This window comes from Meles meles, chromosome 6 (assembly GCF_922984935.1).
Source record: "Meles meles chromosome 6, mMelMel3.1 paternal haplotype, whole genome shotgun sequence".
NCBI lineage: Eukaryota > Metazoa > Chordata > Mammalia > Carnivora > Mustelidae > Meles > Meles meles.
The window spans coordinates 11,152,851-11,165,668 of NC_060071.1; the positions used below are offsets into that span (position 1 = coordinate 11,152,851).

At 50.5% G+C, this 12,818-nt stretch overlaps 1 protein-coding gene across 2 annotated transcripts in view; it reads left to right on the forward strand.

Moving 5' to 3' along the window:
* Nucleotides 1-12,818, forward strand: part of SLCO3A1 (solute carrier organic anion transporter family member 3A1) — a 302,473-nt gene that overhangs the window by 247,435 nt on the left and 42,220 nt on the right. For both annotated transcript variants that reach the window (XM_046008705.1, XM_046008706.1), the window contains exons 5-7: nucleotides 2,098-2,262; nucleotides 7,440-7,638; nucleotides 9,822-9,960. In XM_046008705.1, the coding sequence (XP_045864661.1) occupies nucleotides 2,098-2,262; nucleotides 7,440-7,638; nucleotides 9,822-9,960 (503 nt within the window). The remainder of the gene's footprint in view (nucleotides 1-2,097; nucleotides 2,263-7,439; nucleotides 7,639-9,821; nucleotides 9,961-12,818) is intronic.

Sequence of the window (12,818 nt, forward strand, 5' to 3'; positions counted from 1 at the left end):
TGAAACTTGGTACCTTTCACGGAAATGATACATTTTGAGCAGTGTGTATCTGCCATTTGCTGACCCGTTGTTCTGCCATTTTGATTTATTGAGCTTGTCTGTTACCATTATTAAAAACTTATGTATCCCCTATTATAATTTTATTCTAATTAGCTGGGCCACTTAGAGGTTTCATCTCCTAGGAGAGGAGATTGACTGTGTAATAGCTCTCTTCTTTCGGACAGCGGGCTAATTCATCACTTTGGAACGTGGTGTTAGATTCCCTGCTCTCCTGTTTATGTGCTATGACCACAAGTACCTACTGGTTTTTTCCTAGACTTAGAATAATACTGGCTCCATCTGGGACTCAGTTTTATCTTTTCTGTTTACGCAGGTGGAAAGTAGACCCCATGCCAAATATCCCATATCATCATGATTAAGCGGAACAGACTTCCCTTAACTGTAGTCCCCAGCCCATCACTTTTTGCCTTATCTGCTTACCACCTGTGCCGTTATTTACCTAAGACTTCTCTTTAAATTATTTCAAATCTACCTGTTTTAACCTGGCATCGTTTTAAGCTGTGAGAGCCATGAAACCACACATTTGCTGTATCAGTTCCGTTTCCGTTGACTTTTTTTTGCAAGTACACATTAAAATAATGGCGTAAATATTAAAGCATTAGGGTCGTCCTGGTTCTTGTACTTGCAGAGCCCCTTGGCCTCCTGCCAAGATGTGTCATTGATTGCATTCAAAGGATTAAAAAAAAAACAAACATTTTTTTTAAAGCACCAACATAAGCGGGCAATCTTAAGTGGTTTATGAAACCACATACTTCAAGAAGAATAGAGTGTAATAAGATATGATCGCAACGGATGACCTCAACAAGAGCTGTTTTCCGGGTCTCGTGGTACTTCATGTGGCACAAGCCACGGGGTGCTCCTGCCCATCCTGAGTTCTCACCTGAGCCCAGGGCACTAGGCTGCGTGGGCAGCTTCTTCCAGGTGGGACCGGGTGATGAGAAAAGCCCATCTGAGGGTGAGGGAAGAGATGCAGGGAAGATCTGGGGCCAGAGCGTCCCAGGAGAGGGAGGAGGAGCCCCGAGTGCTAAGGGTTTGGTAGGGAGGACCCGTGCAAGGCAAGAAAGAGCAGGAGCAGGCAGGCTGGACTGGAGGGGGAGGGAGGCGGGGCAGGAAGTGCCATCAGATTGCTAAGGGGCAGACCCTGGCTGTTGGGCCATCAGGGAGTTCTGAGCAGGAAAGTGATTTGAGTTGATCCCACTGGCTACCATGTAGGAAATGATGATGGCAGATTGAGAGTGAAAACTGAGACCCTAGTTGGGTCTCTCTAGGCATCCCCCATGGGAGAGCTCAGGGAAGCTTTTGCCGGGGAGGTGGGGTTTGATTCAGCATATTTGTGTGTGTGTATATGTATGCATGCACTAGAATTCCAGCTTTTTTCTAGAATTCCAGATTAAATATATTTTCTTAACACACTTAGTTATAAATATCTATCTCAGGGGGCACCTGGGTGGCTCAGTGGGTTAAAGCCTCTGCCTTCAGCTCAGGTCAAGATCTCAGGGTCCTGGGATCGAGCCCTGCGTTGGGCTCTCTGCTCAGCAGGGAACCTGCTTCCTCCTCTCTCTCTGCCTGCCTCTCTGCTTACTTGTGATCTCTGTCAAATAAATAAATAAAATCTTTAAAAAATATATTTATCTCAGGTCGGTGGCTATATATGCTTAGATACACTGGTGCAACATAATTTACAGTATATAATTACATTTTTTTCTTTGAGAAACAAACCCAGACTCTCTTGGGGAGGATGGAAATAATTTGTCACTGCTTATAAAATATTTCAGTGTCTCCAGTAAACCCAAGAAAAGGCACGCTAGAGTCTCCCCTGTTATAGTAGTTCTCCATTTAATTGTCACAATATCCGCAGATCCCTTGAAGCCAGAGTTTTCATGCTTTGTGGGTGGCTTACCAGTTCTAGGTTCCAGCCTGAGCGACTGGGTGACTCCCGACGCTGCTTACTGAGACGGACAAAAGTGTGTCGAGGAGGACCTCTGAGGGCAGGAGGCCTGGCAGCGCTGCGTGTGACCCTCTTCTCTCTCCCTGCAGTGATCCCGAAGGTCACCAAGCACCTACTCTCAAACCCTGTGTTCACCTGCATCATCCTGGCCGCCTGCATGGAGATCGCGGTGGTGGCTGGCTTTGCTGCCTTCTTGGGGAAGTACCTGGAGCAGCAGTTTAACCTTACCACCTCTTCCGCCAACCAGCTGCTCGGTGAGTCTGCTTTTTCATACCACCGCCCTCCGGGAGGGCAGAGGGCTGCTGCGTCCACAGCAGCAGTATTCTTGGGATATGTGCGCGGAAGGAATTTTAGAGTCTATTCTTGTGGTAAGATTTGCCGAGAGGATGTGATAAGAAAGAGCTAAGATACAAAATATATGTAGGAAGCATTGCAGTAGGCCAGGAGATCAGTAGATTGGTGTGAACTGCAGAATTTGGGGGAAAGATGAAGGAAGAGGGACATCAAGACCTATCCAGAAAGGTTAGCAGGCTGTGGTCAGGCACATAGAAAAGTAAGAATGTTCTTGACAGTGTGAAATGCATAGTCCACAAATATAAAACTTGGAAGCCATACACTCCCTTCCTGACCCCTGCCCACGGCAGACATAATTAATGGATCATGCACTCCATCTCCCCGAGTGCAAGCATGGCCTAGCCGTCCTTCCCAGCAGGAGACTGTAGGCATCTCCTTCCACTGTTTGGAGTGGTCATGGTAAGGAAAACCAGTTTGCCCTCCTGGGAAGCAGCATTACTTACATGGAGGTAGGAAATGACCTCACGCCTGACAAGGGAGACGGAAGAGTCAGGGACGCCCATGTTTCTGGCTTAGACAGCTGGTGGCGCCATTTTGGAAACCTGAGAACCTGGAAACGGCAGAGAAGAATCAGATCCATGAGGGAGATTATGAGATCACATTTGAAGTTGCTGAGCGTGAGACACCCGTGGTGTGTGTCTCTGTGGCATCATGTACTCAGGAGGGGCTCAGGAAGGAGACCCCATGGAGGAGTAGAGGTTTGGTTGCATCAGTGTACGTCCGGGTGGTAGTGAAGAACATGGGCCTGGAAGTTATACAACAAAAAAGTGAATTGGAAAAGAAGAGTAAAGTCCCAACCGTGAGGAAACACAGGAGTCCGAGGGGGGAGTCGGAAAGAAGCCCGCAGGTCATGGGCATCAAGGGAGAGGTGATTCCAAGGAGGAAGCGGGCAGCCGCGCCAGTGTGCACGCACGGTGAGGGCTGTGGCATCGCCGTTAGCGACAACCACCGGGACGTCCTCCAGCCTGTGTCAGAGCTGTGTCCAAGAAGTGGCCGTGAGGAGCCCATGCTGTGTGTGGAGAGCAGCGCTCAAGAAGGAAGGAGTGGCTTGCAGCTTCAGGACACTGCCCCAAAGCTCAGCCGTGGAGCAGCGGAGCGGGACCACACCAGGCGTGTGTCCGTGTGTCCGTGGAGGGGAAGTGGAGGAGAGGGTGTGTTGCTAGGGAACATGAGCAGTTTGCTAAGCGGAAGGAAAGGAGCCAGCAGAAGGGGATTTGCAGGAGAGAGAAGGATATGGATGGACAGCCCTCGGCAGAAGAGCTCACGGTACAGCCCTGCATGGAGAGAGAGCTCTGGCCCCATGAATGACCTTCTCTGGTAAGTACAGGGTCAGACCGTCTGCTGAGAGCATAGGTCTCCTTCAACACTGCCTGTTTCTTCACCTCACAGCCCATTAGCGAATTTAAAGGTTCTAACCCATCATGAGTCATCAGGAAAACACACGTGAAGACCACACTGAGCTACCACTGCGCGTCCACCGGACTGATAGTACCGAGTGTTGGTGAGGCTGTGGAGGAACTGGAACTCTCGTGCACAGCCGTTGGGAGGCCCCGGTGGTGTGATCGCTCTGGACGGCTCTCGGGCAGCGCCTCTGAACAAGCCTGTTTTTCTGCTGGGATCCATGCATCCCACTTCTGGGCGTATACACAACAGAAATGAATACTCAAGTCCACTGCTTTAGATCTGCATGGTAACTGCATTCAGAGCAGCCCAGGGCACGAAAACCCCAACTGGATGCCACCCAGACGTCTGTCAACGGGAGAATGGGTAGATAAATGATAGAATGTTTGCACGGTGCTGCCACACAGCCTGAGAAAGCAGACATTTTCGTACCTGTCTCCGTGTGGATGAACCTGACCGAGTCGAAAGACGTCAGGCACAAAAGAGGACATATTTATATGAGTTTAAAGAGGGAAAAGTTCATTAAAGTGATAGAGGCCATGATGACGGGAACTATCCTTCCGGGAGGGGGAGACGGGCAGCGGCCGGGGAGCCTTCCTGGGCTGCTGGAAATGTTCTGAGCTTGATCCGAGTGGTGGTTTTAGGGGTGGATACGGATGCAAGGATTCCTCGGCTGTTCCCTTAAGCTGTGTGCACTTCCCAGGACATAATGTATCTCAACTAAAAAAAAACCTAAAAGCCTACTACGATGATGCAGCTGGGTCATAGCGTCTCTTTGGGAACTGTGAGGCCAGTGTAAGCCTAATTTTTTTTGCTAATAAAGCTTTACCATCTTTTTTTGGGGGGGGGTCAAGTGTCACTTCCAAGAAGTATTAGCAAAATGCAGGCAGCCCTCTAGTACCTGTCTGGAAGAGAGAGGGTAAAGCGGGTCTCTTTATAATTAAAGTCATAACTTCTTGGTTGTACCTGGGGTGTCTCTGGTTTTGCCCTCCAGCAGCCCGAGCTGCTCCGTTTCCTCATTTCTGTGCCGCTGTTCTCACATTCTCGCTACATTTGCACGGTTGCTTCGGCGTCGGGCTCGGGTTCTATTTCAGAAGTTTCTATCGACAAACCAATCAATAGCCTTCAGGGCAGAAGGTCAAAAAAACCATCCCGCTGTCTTGCACCTGTTTCTTTCCCATGACTCTGTCCGTCAGAGTGCGTGGGAGGGAGGACCTTCTCCGGCGGTGCAGAGGCTACCTGCTGAGCCATCTGTCAGTCTGTCTGTCCAACAAGCCACGCAGGCAGCACACGTGCATGCACGCACACCCTCTCCCCGTGCCCTGCTCGGGTCCTCACTCTAATCACCATGGACCCTGCAGGGCTGGCTGCAGCCGGGGCTGGCACTGGGCATTCAGGGGACAGAGACAGACACTGGGAGCACCAGGCAAGGCTTGCCTCAGAAAGTCAGCTCCTGCAGACCCAGAGCCTGGGGCCCACGCAGTCACCCCGGGGCATCGGCGCAGGGCTCTGGGCCACCCTGGAAGCCATCAGCAAATGGGGCAGAATCTGGAGAAGAGCAGCACAGACGATTAAGGCGCTGATGGCATGGATTTATGCGCAAAGATAAAAAGGGTCCAATCTGCATGGGTTAGCGTAATGAGGATACGGAGTTTCACGGAAGTTCTGATAACTGACTGCCAAGGCTGCACACGCATCAGGGAGGAAGAGAGCAGCCGGATGACGGGTTGGGAAAAAAGCTACCGAAAGACTGTTATTGCCATAGTTACCGTCCTTACCAGGTGACGCTCCCCACGGTCTCCGCTAGGAAATGAAACAAAGCACAGGTCTGTTCTCTGGGCGTGGGCATGTCCTCACCAGTGTGCATGCACACAGGTCCAGCCTGCTCACCCCTTATCCATCCCCAAAAGAAGCCTTGAGTGCCCACTCTGTGCTAGGTACGGGGAACCGTGCCGGACTGAAGAGGTTGGTAAATGTTCTTACACTGGGGGATGCTGCATTTCAGGAGGGAGACAGTGAACAAGAAACAAGACCAAAAATGAATAAGGCAGCTTCAGATGGGGGGAGAACCATGAAGATAATAAAACGGGGTGAGGATTGATAGGGAGCCCCTGGGTGGAGTATAGGGTCACCCTAGTTGGTGTGGTTTGGGAAGGCTTCTCTGAAGGGGGTAAGGGACCAGCCAAGGAGAGACTCAGAATAAGAATGTCCCAGGAGAGGGTGCTTGGGTGACTCAGTGGGTTAAGCCTCTGCCTTCAGCTCAGGTCGTGATCTCAGGGTCCTGAAATCGAGCCCTGCATCAGGCTCTCTGCCCAGCGGGGAGCCTGCTTCCTCCTCTATCTCTCTCTGCCTGCCTCTCTGCCTACTTGTGATCTCTGTCTGTCAAATAAATAAATGAAATCTTTAAAAAAAAAAAAAAAAGAATTTCCCAGGAGAAGGACCAGCAGGTACAAAGTCTGGGGGTCTGATTGGGTTTGGGCTAATTCCAGGGAGAGAGAAGAGACGCACTCGGCCGGAGTGAGCAGAAGGAACCATGTGGGGGCTAGATCATGAAGGTCATTTCTTTTCTTTTCCTTTTTTCCTTTTTTTTTTTCTTAAAGGTTTTATTTATTTGACAGAAAGGGAACACAAGCAGGGGCAGTGGGAGAGGGAGAAGCAGGCTCCCCACTGAGCAGGGAGCCTGATGCAGGGCTCAACCCCAGGACCCTGGGATTACGACCTGAGCCGAAGGCAGATGCTTAACAACTGAGTCACCCAGGCACCCCATGAAGGTCATTTCCATACCAAAACCAGAGAAAACCAAGCATAGGTATTCCAAGAGCATCAGATAATACAGAGATATCCTGTGTTTCATTTAAATTGTGACTTGTGCTATTTTCTTGCAGAGCTCAGGCTTCCTGATTATGTCTTTCTTCCCCTAATATTAAAATTAATTTGCATGCCCTTAGCACATACCAGCTGGTTGATGTAGCTGATTGACCTCGAGGTCTGTTGATTGGCAAGGAGGGGAGACAGCCTAGACTGGGAAACTGGCCGTGCACCGTCCACACAGTGGATAAATGACGCACCGTAATTTAAAGCTGAGTTTTAGATGAAGCAAATCAGGGCAGAGCAAAGCCAAACGTGAGGTTGGAACCCTAGGATCATTTGATCCTTCTAAAATTCCTCAAGTCTCTGAGAATCAGAAATAACAAGTCTATGGTCCCTGGTGCCTTGCAGATAGCTCTGTTTATAAGAGGGGGAAAATTTTATGCCAATTAACTCACCAAGAGCTACAAAACCTATTGATTGGAAGGATGCTCCTTCCCGAGAGGTCTGGGAGTGGGTTAAAATGCCGTCTCCACGGGCTGCTGAGTCCTGGGACCTTTGTTCAAACAGCCGCCAGACCCTTCCGTGAAGCCCTCCTCGGCTAATGAGGAAAGGGGAGAAAATCCCCAAATGATCGTGATTTCCCTTCCCTACCTCCCCTCAAAAATGCAGAGAGCACGTGAGTGCACCGTCATCATTACGCCCCTGAGAAGTACTTGCGTCTTCCCAATCCATCTGTCTTTGTCTCGTGGTCTTTCCCATGAGGATGCCTTCCTTCGGAAGATCAGTGGGGGTCACTGGGAGTTTGGCCATCGGTCTGCTGGGACGCGCCCTGCTAACGGTTCCCGCCCCTCTGTTTCTCTCCCAGGGATGACTGCGATCCCCTGTGCCTGCCTGGGGATCTTCTTGGGTGGTCTCCTGGTGAAGAAGCTCAGTCTTTCTGCCCTCGGGGCCATTCGGATGGCCATGCTTGTCAACCTGGTGTCCACAGCTTGCTACGTCTCCTTCCTCTTCCTGGGCTGCGACACGGGCCCCGTGGCTGGGGTTACTGTTCCCTATGGAAACACGTAAGTCCTGGAAATGTCCCCTTCCTCCCCTGCCTGCCCAGGGAGGCCTGGGCTCTTTCTCCGTGGTAGGGGAGCGGAGCCAGCTGTGTCCCGAGGGGTGGCCACGAGTGGAGGGTTCCAAGATGCTTCTGTATCTTCCTCCCAGGGTTGAAGGGTCCCGAGTGGACCTTTTGGGTGGAGAGCTCAGAACATTCCGCTCAGCGGGAGTGCACGGGGCAGACACTCCCAACAGCACTCCTATTTCCATTTTTGGCATTTGATTTTAAGAACGATTGAAGATAGATAATACAGATGAATTTTATTTTAAAATTCAGCTTTTTTTTTTTTTTTTTTTGAGATGAGGGGAGAGAGAAGTTGGGGAAGGAGCAGAGGGAGAGAAAATCTTAAGCAGCCTCCATACCCAGCGCTGGGCCCGTTACGGGGCTCAGTCTCACAGCCCTGAGATGAAATCAAGAGTAGGACATTCACTCAGCTGAGCTACCCAGGTGCCCCTTAAAATTCAGCCTTAAATGAAAGACGGAATAGATTTCAGTCATTCCAGAAATTATCAGAAGCCATCATTGGGCTCCCATAGTAATTATAAGGTCTCTCCCAGGGTAGGTATTGATTAGTGTGGGAGGGAGAAGGGGGTAGGGAATAAAAGGAGAAAAGAGAAGAAGGGAAGGAAGTTGGTTCTTATGGGACAGCTTTTTCCTAGTTACTAGCCCAAGACTTTGGCCTAGAGTCAAAATTGCCCCAGTCAGAACGGCCCCGGAGGGAATGATGGACAGTGCTTATGTGCCCAGCATCCACAGCTCTCCCCCTTTCCGTGTGAGACTCTGAAGCTGCTTGGGGATCAGTCTGGAGCATCAGGGCTGCAACAGAGTCAACCTGCAGGATACCAGTCTCCTCCTCCAGGCAGGCTATCAGGCTTTCTTCTATAGTCCTGTGTCCAGAAAATAGAGGAGAGCCAGGCTTATCTGCCCCCCAAACAAGGTCAAGCAGGCTGAATGAGAGAACACAGGTAGGGGCGTTGTCTGGATAGTCATGCACAGACACTGTGCCCCTCCGTCCCCTTTACCACTGCCATGGCTTCTCAGGCCCCCCAGCCCAGCCCGCATTCCTCCCTCTCCCAAATGCGGCACCTTCTGGTGTGTGCAGGCCATAAATAACAGCATTTGGAGAGAAAGACCGCCAGCCTTCTGTGCCAGCTCTCAAGTCGTAAACTTGTAGTGGTTCAAAGCACGGGGTCTTACGATAATGAAGTTCTTCTTCATTAAAAAAGAAAAAAAAAAGCCTACAATCCAACTGCCAGCTCTGCCCCAATTGGTAGAGCTCCAATCCCCTCCCTCCCCACCCCCGCTTTCCCGTGTACAAGCTGGATATACTCGAGCAGGCGACTCAGCTTGGCTCTGCCTCAGTTTCCTTCTCTGTCGGCCCCACGGGGTCACACTGAGAACTCGTACAATGATATACGCAGTACCGGGGACAGTGCCTGGTACATCAGTTGGCACGTATCGCCGTCGTCGTCCTTACTCTGAAGTGCCCCGAGCCCTAGGAGGCGCAGCTGAAAATAATGGTGCTGGAAAGAGACGCTTCTCTCTTACGGAGCTAAAGACACCCACTCCATCCTTCTCCCCTTTACAGCTCGCTTGCTCTAGGTAATTGTGCCTTTAATGGCACAAAAGGAAATTTAAAATAACTTGTGTTATTTTTCTCAGGGAGTTGAATCAATCAAACAGACGAGAGTTATTGAACCCAGCTCGTGGTGGTGGTGTGTTAAGCATCACGAGGCTTGCTGCCTGCTGGGAGGAGGGATCAGACAGAGACGAGGCCGGACCCGGGATGGGGAGAAGGCAGTGTCTGGCTGTGCTCAGTGGTGGTGTTGGGTCAGGGAAGGGGCAACGGGCTAGGGCTGCAGAAGTCATGAGTGGCAACACAGAGGAGGTACTCCCGAGCTGAGTGTGGGCTGCCTCCAGCCCGGAGGACACACTATGCGAATGATAAAGAAGAGGCTTCTTCCATTTCTGGCATCGCAGTGCACGGCTCTCAGCGGCGGTGCTGGGCTGGTCCTTGCAGGACAGGGAGGGGTGAGATTGGAGGGCGGAGAAGGAAGGGGTGCCGGGCGTGGAAGACTATCACTGCAGAGATCCAACAGAAGTTGCCCTTCCTCTGATGGGTGCCATGTTTCCTCTCTTTTCCAGCTCAGCACCTGGCTCGGCCCTGGACCCCTACTCACCCTGCAATAAAAACTGTGAATGCCAAACCGATTCCTTCACTCCAGTGTGTGGGGCAGATGGCGTCACCTACCTGTCTGCCTGCTTTGCTGGCTGCAACAGCACGGTATTGGTGATTTTCTGACGGGATGGGATGGGGCAGGGGATGCAGGCGGCCAGAGTAACTTAAAACTCACGGTCAACGGCAGCAGTGGGCAACCACACACATTCCATCGCGTGCCTGCACTATGACTTTTTCCCAGACCCCTCCGCACTCTGGTGGAGGACCCTCCGTCGGCAGGATGGGAGGACACACAGGTCCTTCAGGCCTTCCTGCTAAACCCAATAGGTTTCCAGAAAGTGTCGTGGAGTCGCCGAAAGTAAAAATTTCAAAGGCAGCTGTACATAGGGAGCAAGAGAAAAAAAGATTATGGTTCAAGGTGCTCACCAAGGATATCCGTGAAACAGCCTGACCCAAGAGGTAATGAGCTCCCCATCAACAGAAGTATGTAAAGAAAGGCTAGAAAACCGTTTATCAGAGAAGACTTCTTCCAAGCCTGAGACTGATAACTAATTTAACCTCTTCCTTACTCAGTTTCCTTTGCCTTTTTATTGTCAGCTGGATACCTCCCGCCTTTTTCCATCCCCCACCGAAGTTTGTTTTGTTTTGCTTTTTGGTTTTGGGGGGTTTTGCGTTTTGTTTGTTGGTTGGTTTTTCTTCTCAACGTGAATTGTCCAGTTGGCTCTCAGCCAGCAGTTTTTCATGTGCTCTGCGTGCAGACCTGACACTAAGGGACTGGTCCTCCAGTCCTGCTGATGCCGCCTTCCAGGGGTGTCTCATACCGGCATGTCTTCTGCATCCATATCTCCACTGCCCAGGCCCACGCCCTGCTGCTCTCCTGCTTGGACCAGAGCCTAGAGTTACCTAACTGGCCTCCCAGCTCAGGGTGGCCCTCTTCTGGTGCATGTTCTGTACTGCAACCAAAATGACTTCCATAACACCTCAAAGGACCCCCTCCTGTGCTACCGTGTCACCTACAGGATAAGATCTAGGCGCTACACTGGCTTTGTGTCTTCAGCACACGTCCGTCCTCAGTCACTCTCTTCAGCTCTACTTCCGTTTAGTTTGTGGTATTCAGTTTCCCCAACACAACAGATATCTTTTTATCCCTCTCTCTCCATTCAGCCAACTCTTACTCACCTGTCAATACCCTCCTCTAATTCTCCCTTCTCTGTGAAGACAACCCTTCCCTTCTTTATCTTTGGTGTTCTTGCCTCTGCGGTTCTTGGCACCTGTCTCTACCGGAGGCTGCTCTCTCATTTCATTGCCGTGATCTGCTAAAAGTATTTGCCATCTGCTCTGATCTGGGAGTTTCCCCAGCGAGGGCTGGCATCCAGACGTGCTCTAGAAATGTCCAGGAATGTCTAGATGAAGAGAAAGATGAGAAGAAGAGGGATGAGTGTCGGCTTTAAAGGCGTTTAGAGTTGTGATGACTTGTTTCTTCTTTCCACATTCTGCATCTTTTGGGGGCAGCAGTTTCACTGAAAGAAGAAAAACTGATCACTGACTTTCATCTCCAAAGATTTCAATTTTCTTTGCTTTTAACATTTAGATTCCTGGCCAGTTATTAACATTTTTCAATAGAGAAAATAAATCACCACGGAGCGGGGAGCAGGGTGGGGAGAGAAACTGATTTTTTTTTTTTAAATCAGATGATAAAGCAATTTCTTTATGTGAGTGGAAATGAATTTTAGAAAAGGGGATGAGGCCTCGCGAATGGTTAAAATAAAATACAAGCGATTTGTTTTCATGACAACAATTTTATTAACATTTTAATATCCAGAAAGTCATATAAATCAGCTTTGGTTATTGTCCGGTTTCAAGAATTAAATAGGCTGGTGTCCTGAGACCAAACAAGTGTCTATTCCAGAACATTCAGAAAAAAAAAAAAAATTGTCTCAAAAATTACATTTCCCTTGATCTGGCATGTGCAAGAGTCTTATTGAATGAGAGCCTAACCAAGCCCTTGACTGCTTCCAGCTGCTGAAACAGCAAGCTATGGGATGCAATTATTGGGGAGTGAGTCTCTGCTTCCCTCTGGATGTAGCCTTTCTTCACCAGACACCTGCCTTTCCTTCTCATTACTGGAGGCCTCGTGTTGTCCGCAGAGCAGAGAGGTTCTCTCCCGGTGATTGCAAGTCAGAGATTGGGACAGCTCCGGGCCCCAGGCTGGGTGAGACTCGTATTTCTCCCCCACGGAGGCAGATCTTGGGATGAATGAGAGATCTGGGGACACAGAGCCGTGTGTATCCTGGAAAGGGGCCCTTGTGACAGTCTAGCCTTCAAAACACCCATAACTGGAGAGCTCACCACAGCAGCGAACTTTTTCCCAGAGCCCGCGGGGGCCGGGCAGCAGGCCCTTCCACCTGTCACTCACAGCCCATGACAGCTTGGCCTAGAGTCAAAGAAATCTCAGGCCACCGTCCAAAAATGAACAAAAAGCAATTTCAGTCTTCTCGATCTCTGCTACAGTATTTTGAGGAAGTGCCAAATGGTGGGTTATATTGCTGGTGCATTGACTCCCTCCTCCCTTCCTACTTTCCTTCTTGTCTCTGAGCTCCCAGAAAAGCTTTTCCACGGACTGAGGGCTTCCTCCATCCTCTTCCCTCATTCCCGTCACCACCTGCTAGAGTCCCCTGGCTCTCCAGGTGTGACGGCAGCCATCATCTGTGTCCTGTCGTGGTCGTGTCGTCCGTCGTCGTCCCCCCACCCCACCCCACCCCCAGCCCCGTATGTCTTCTCTCACCCACCCTCCCAGCAGCCCCAGGGTGGAGGTGTGATTTTTACTCTGATTACAGACTAGTCCCTCCCCCCAGGTCAGGCAGGACCAGATGGCGCTGGCCTTGACATGCAGGTGGGTCCCATGGGTCCAAAACCAGCCCCAGTGCTTTCCTCTGACTCGGTGACTTACCTCTTCGGGATTC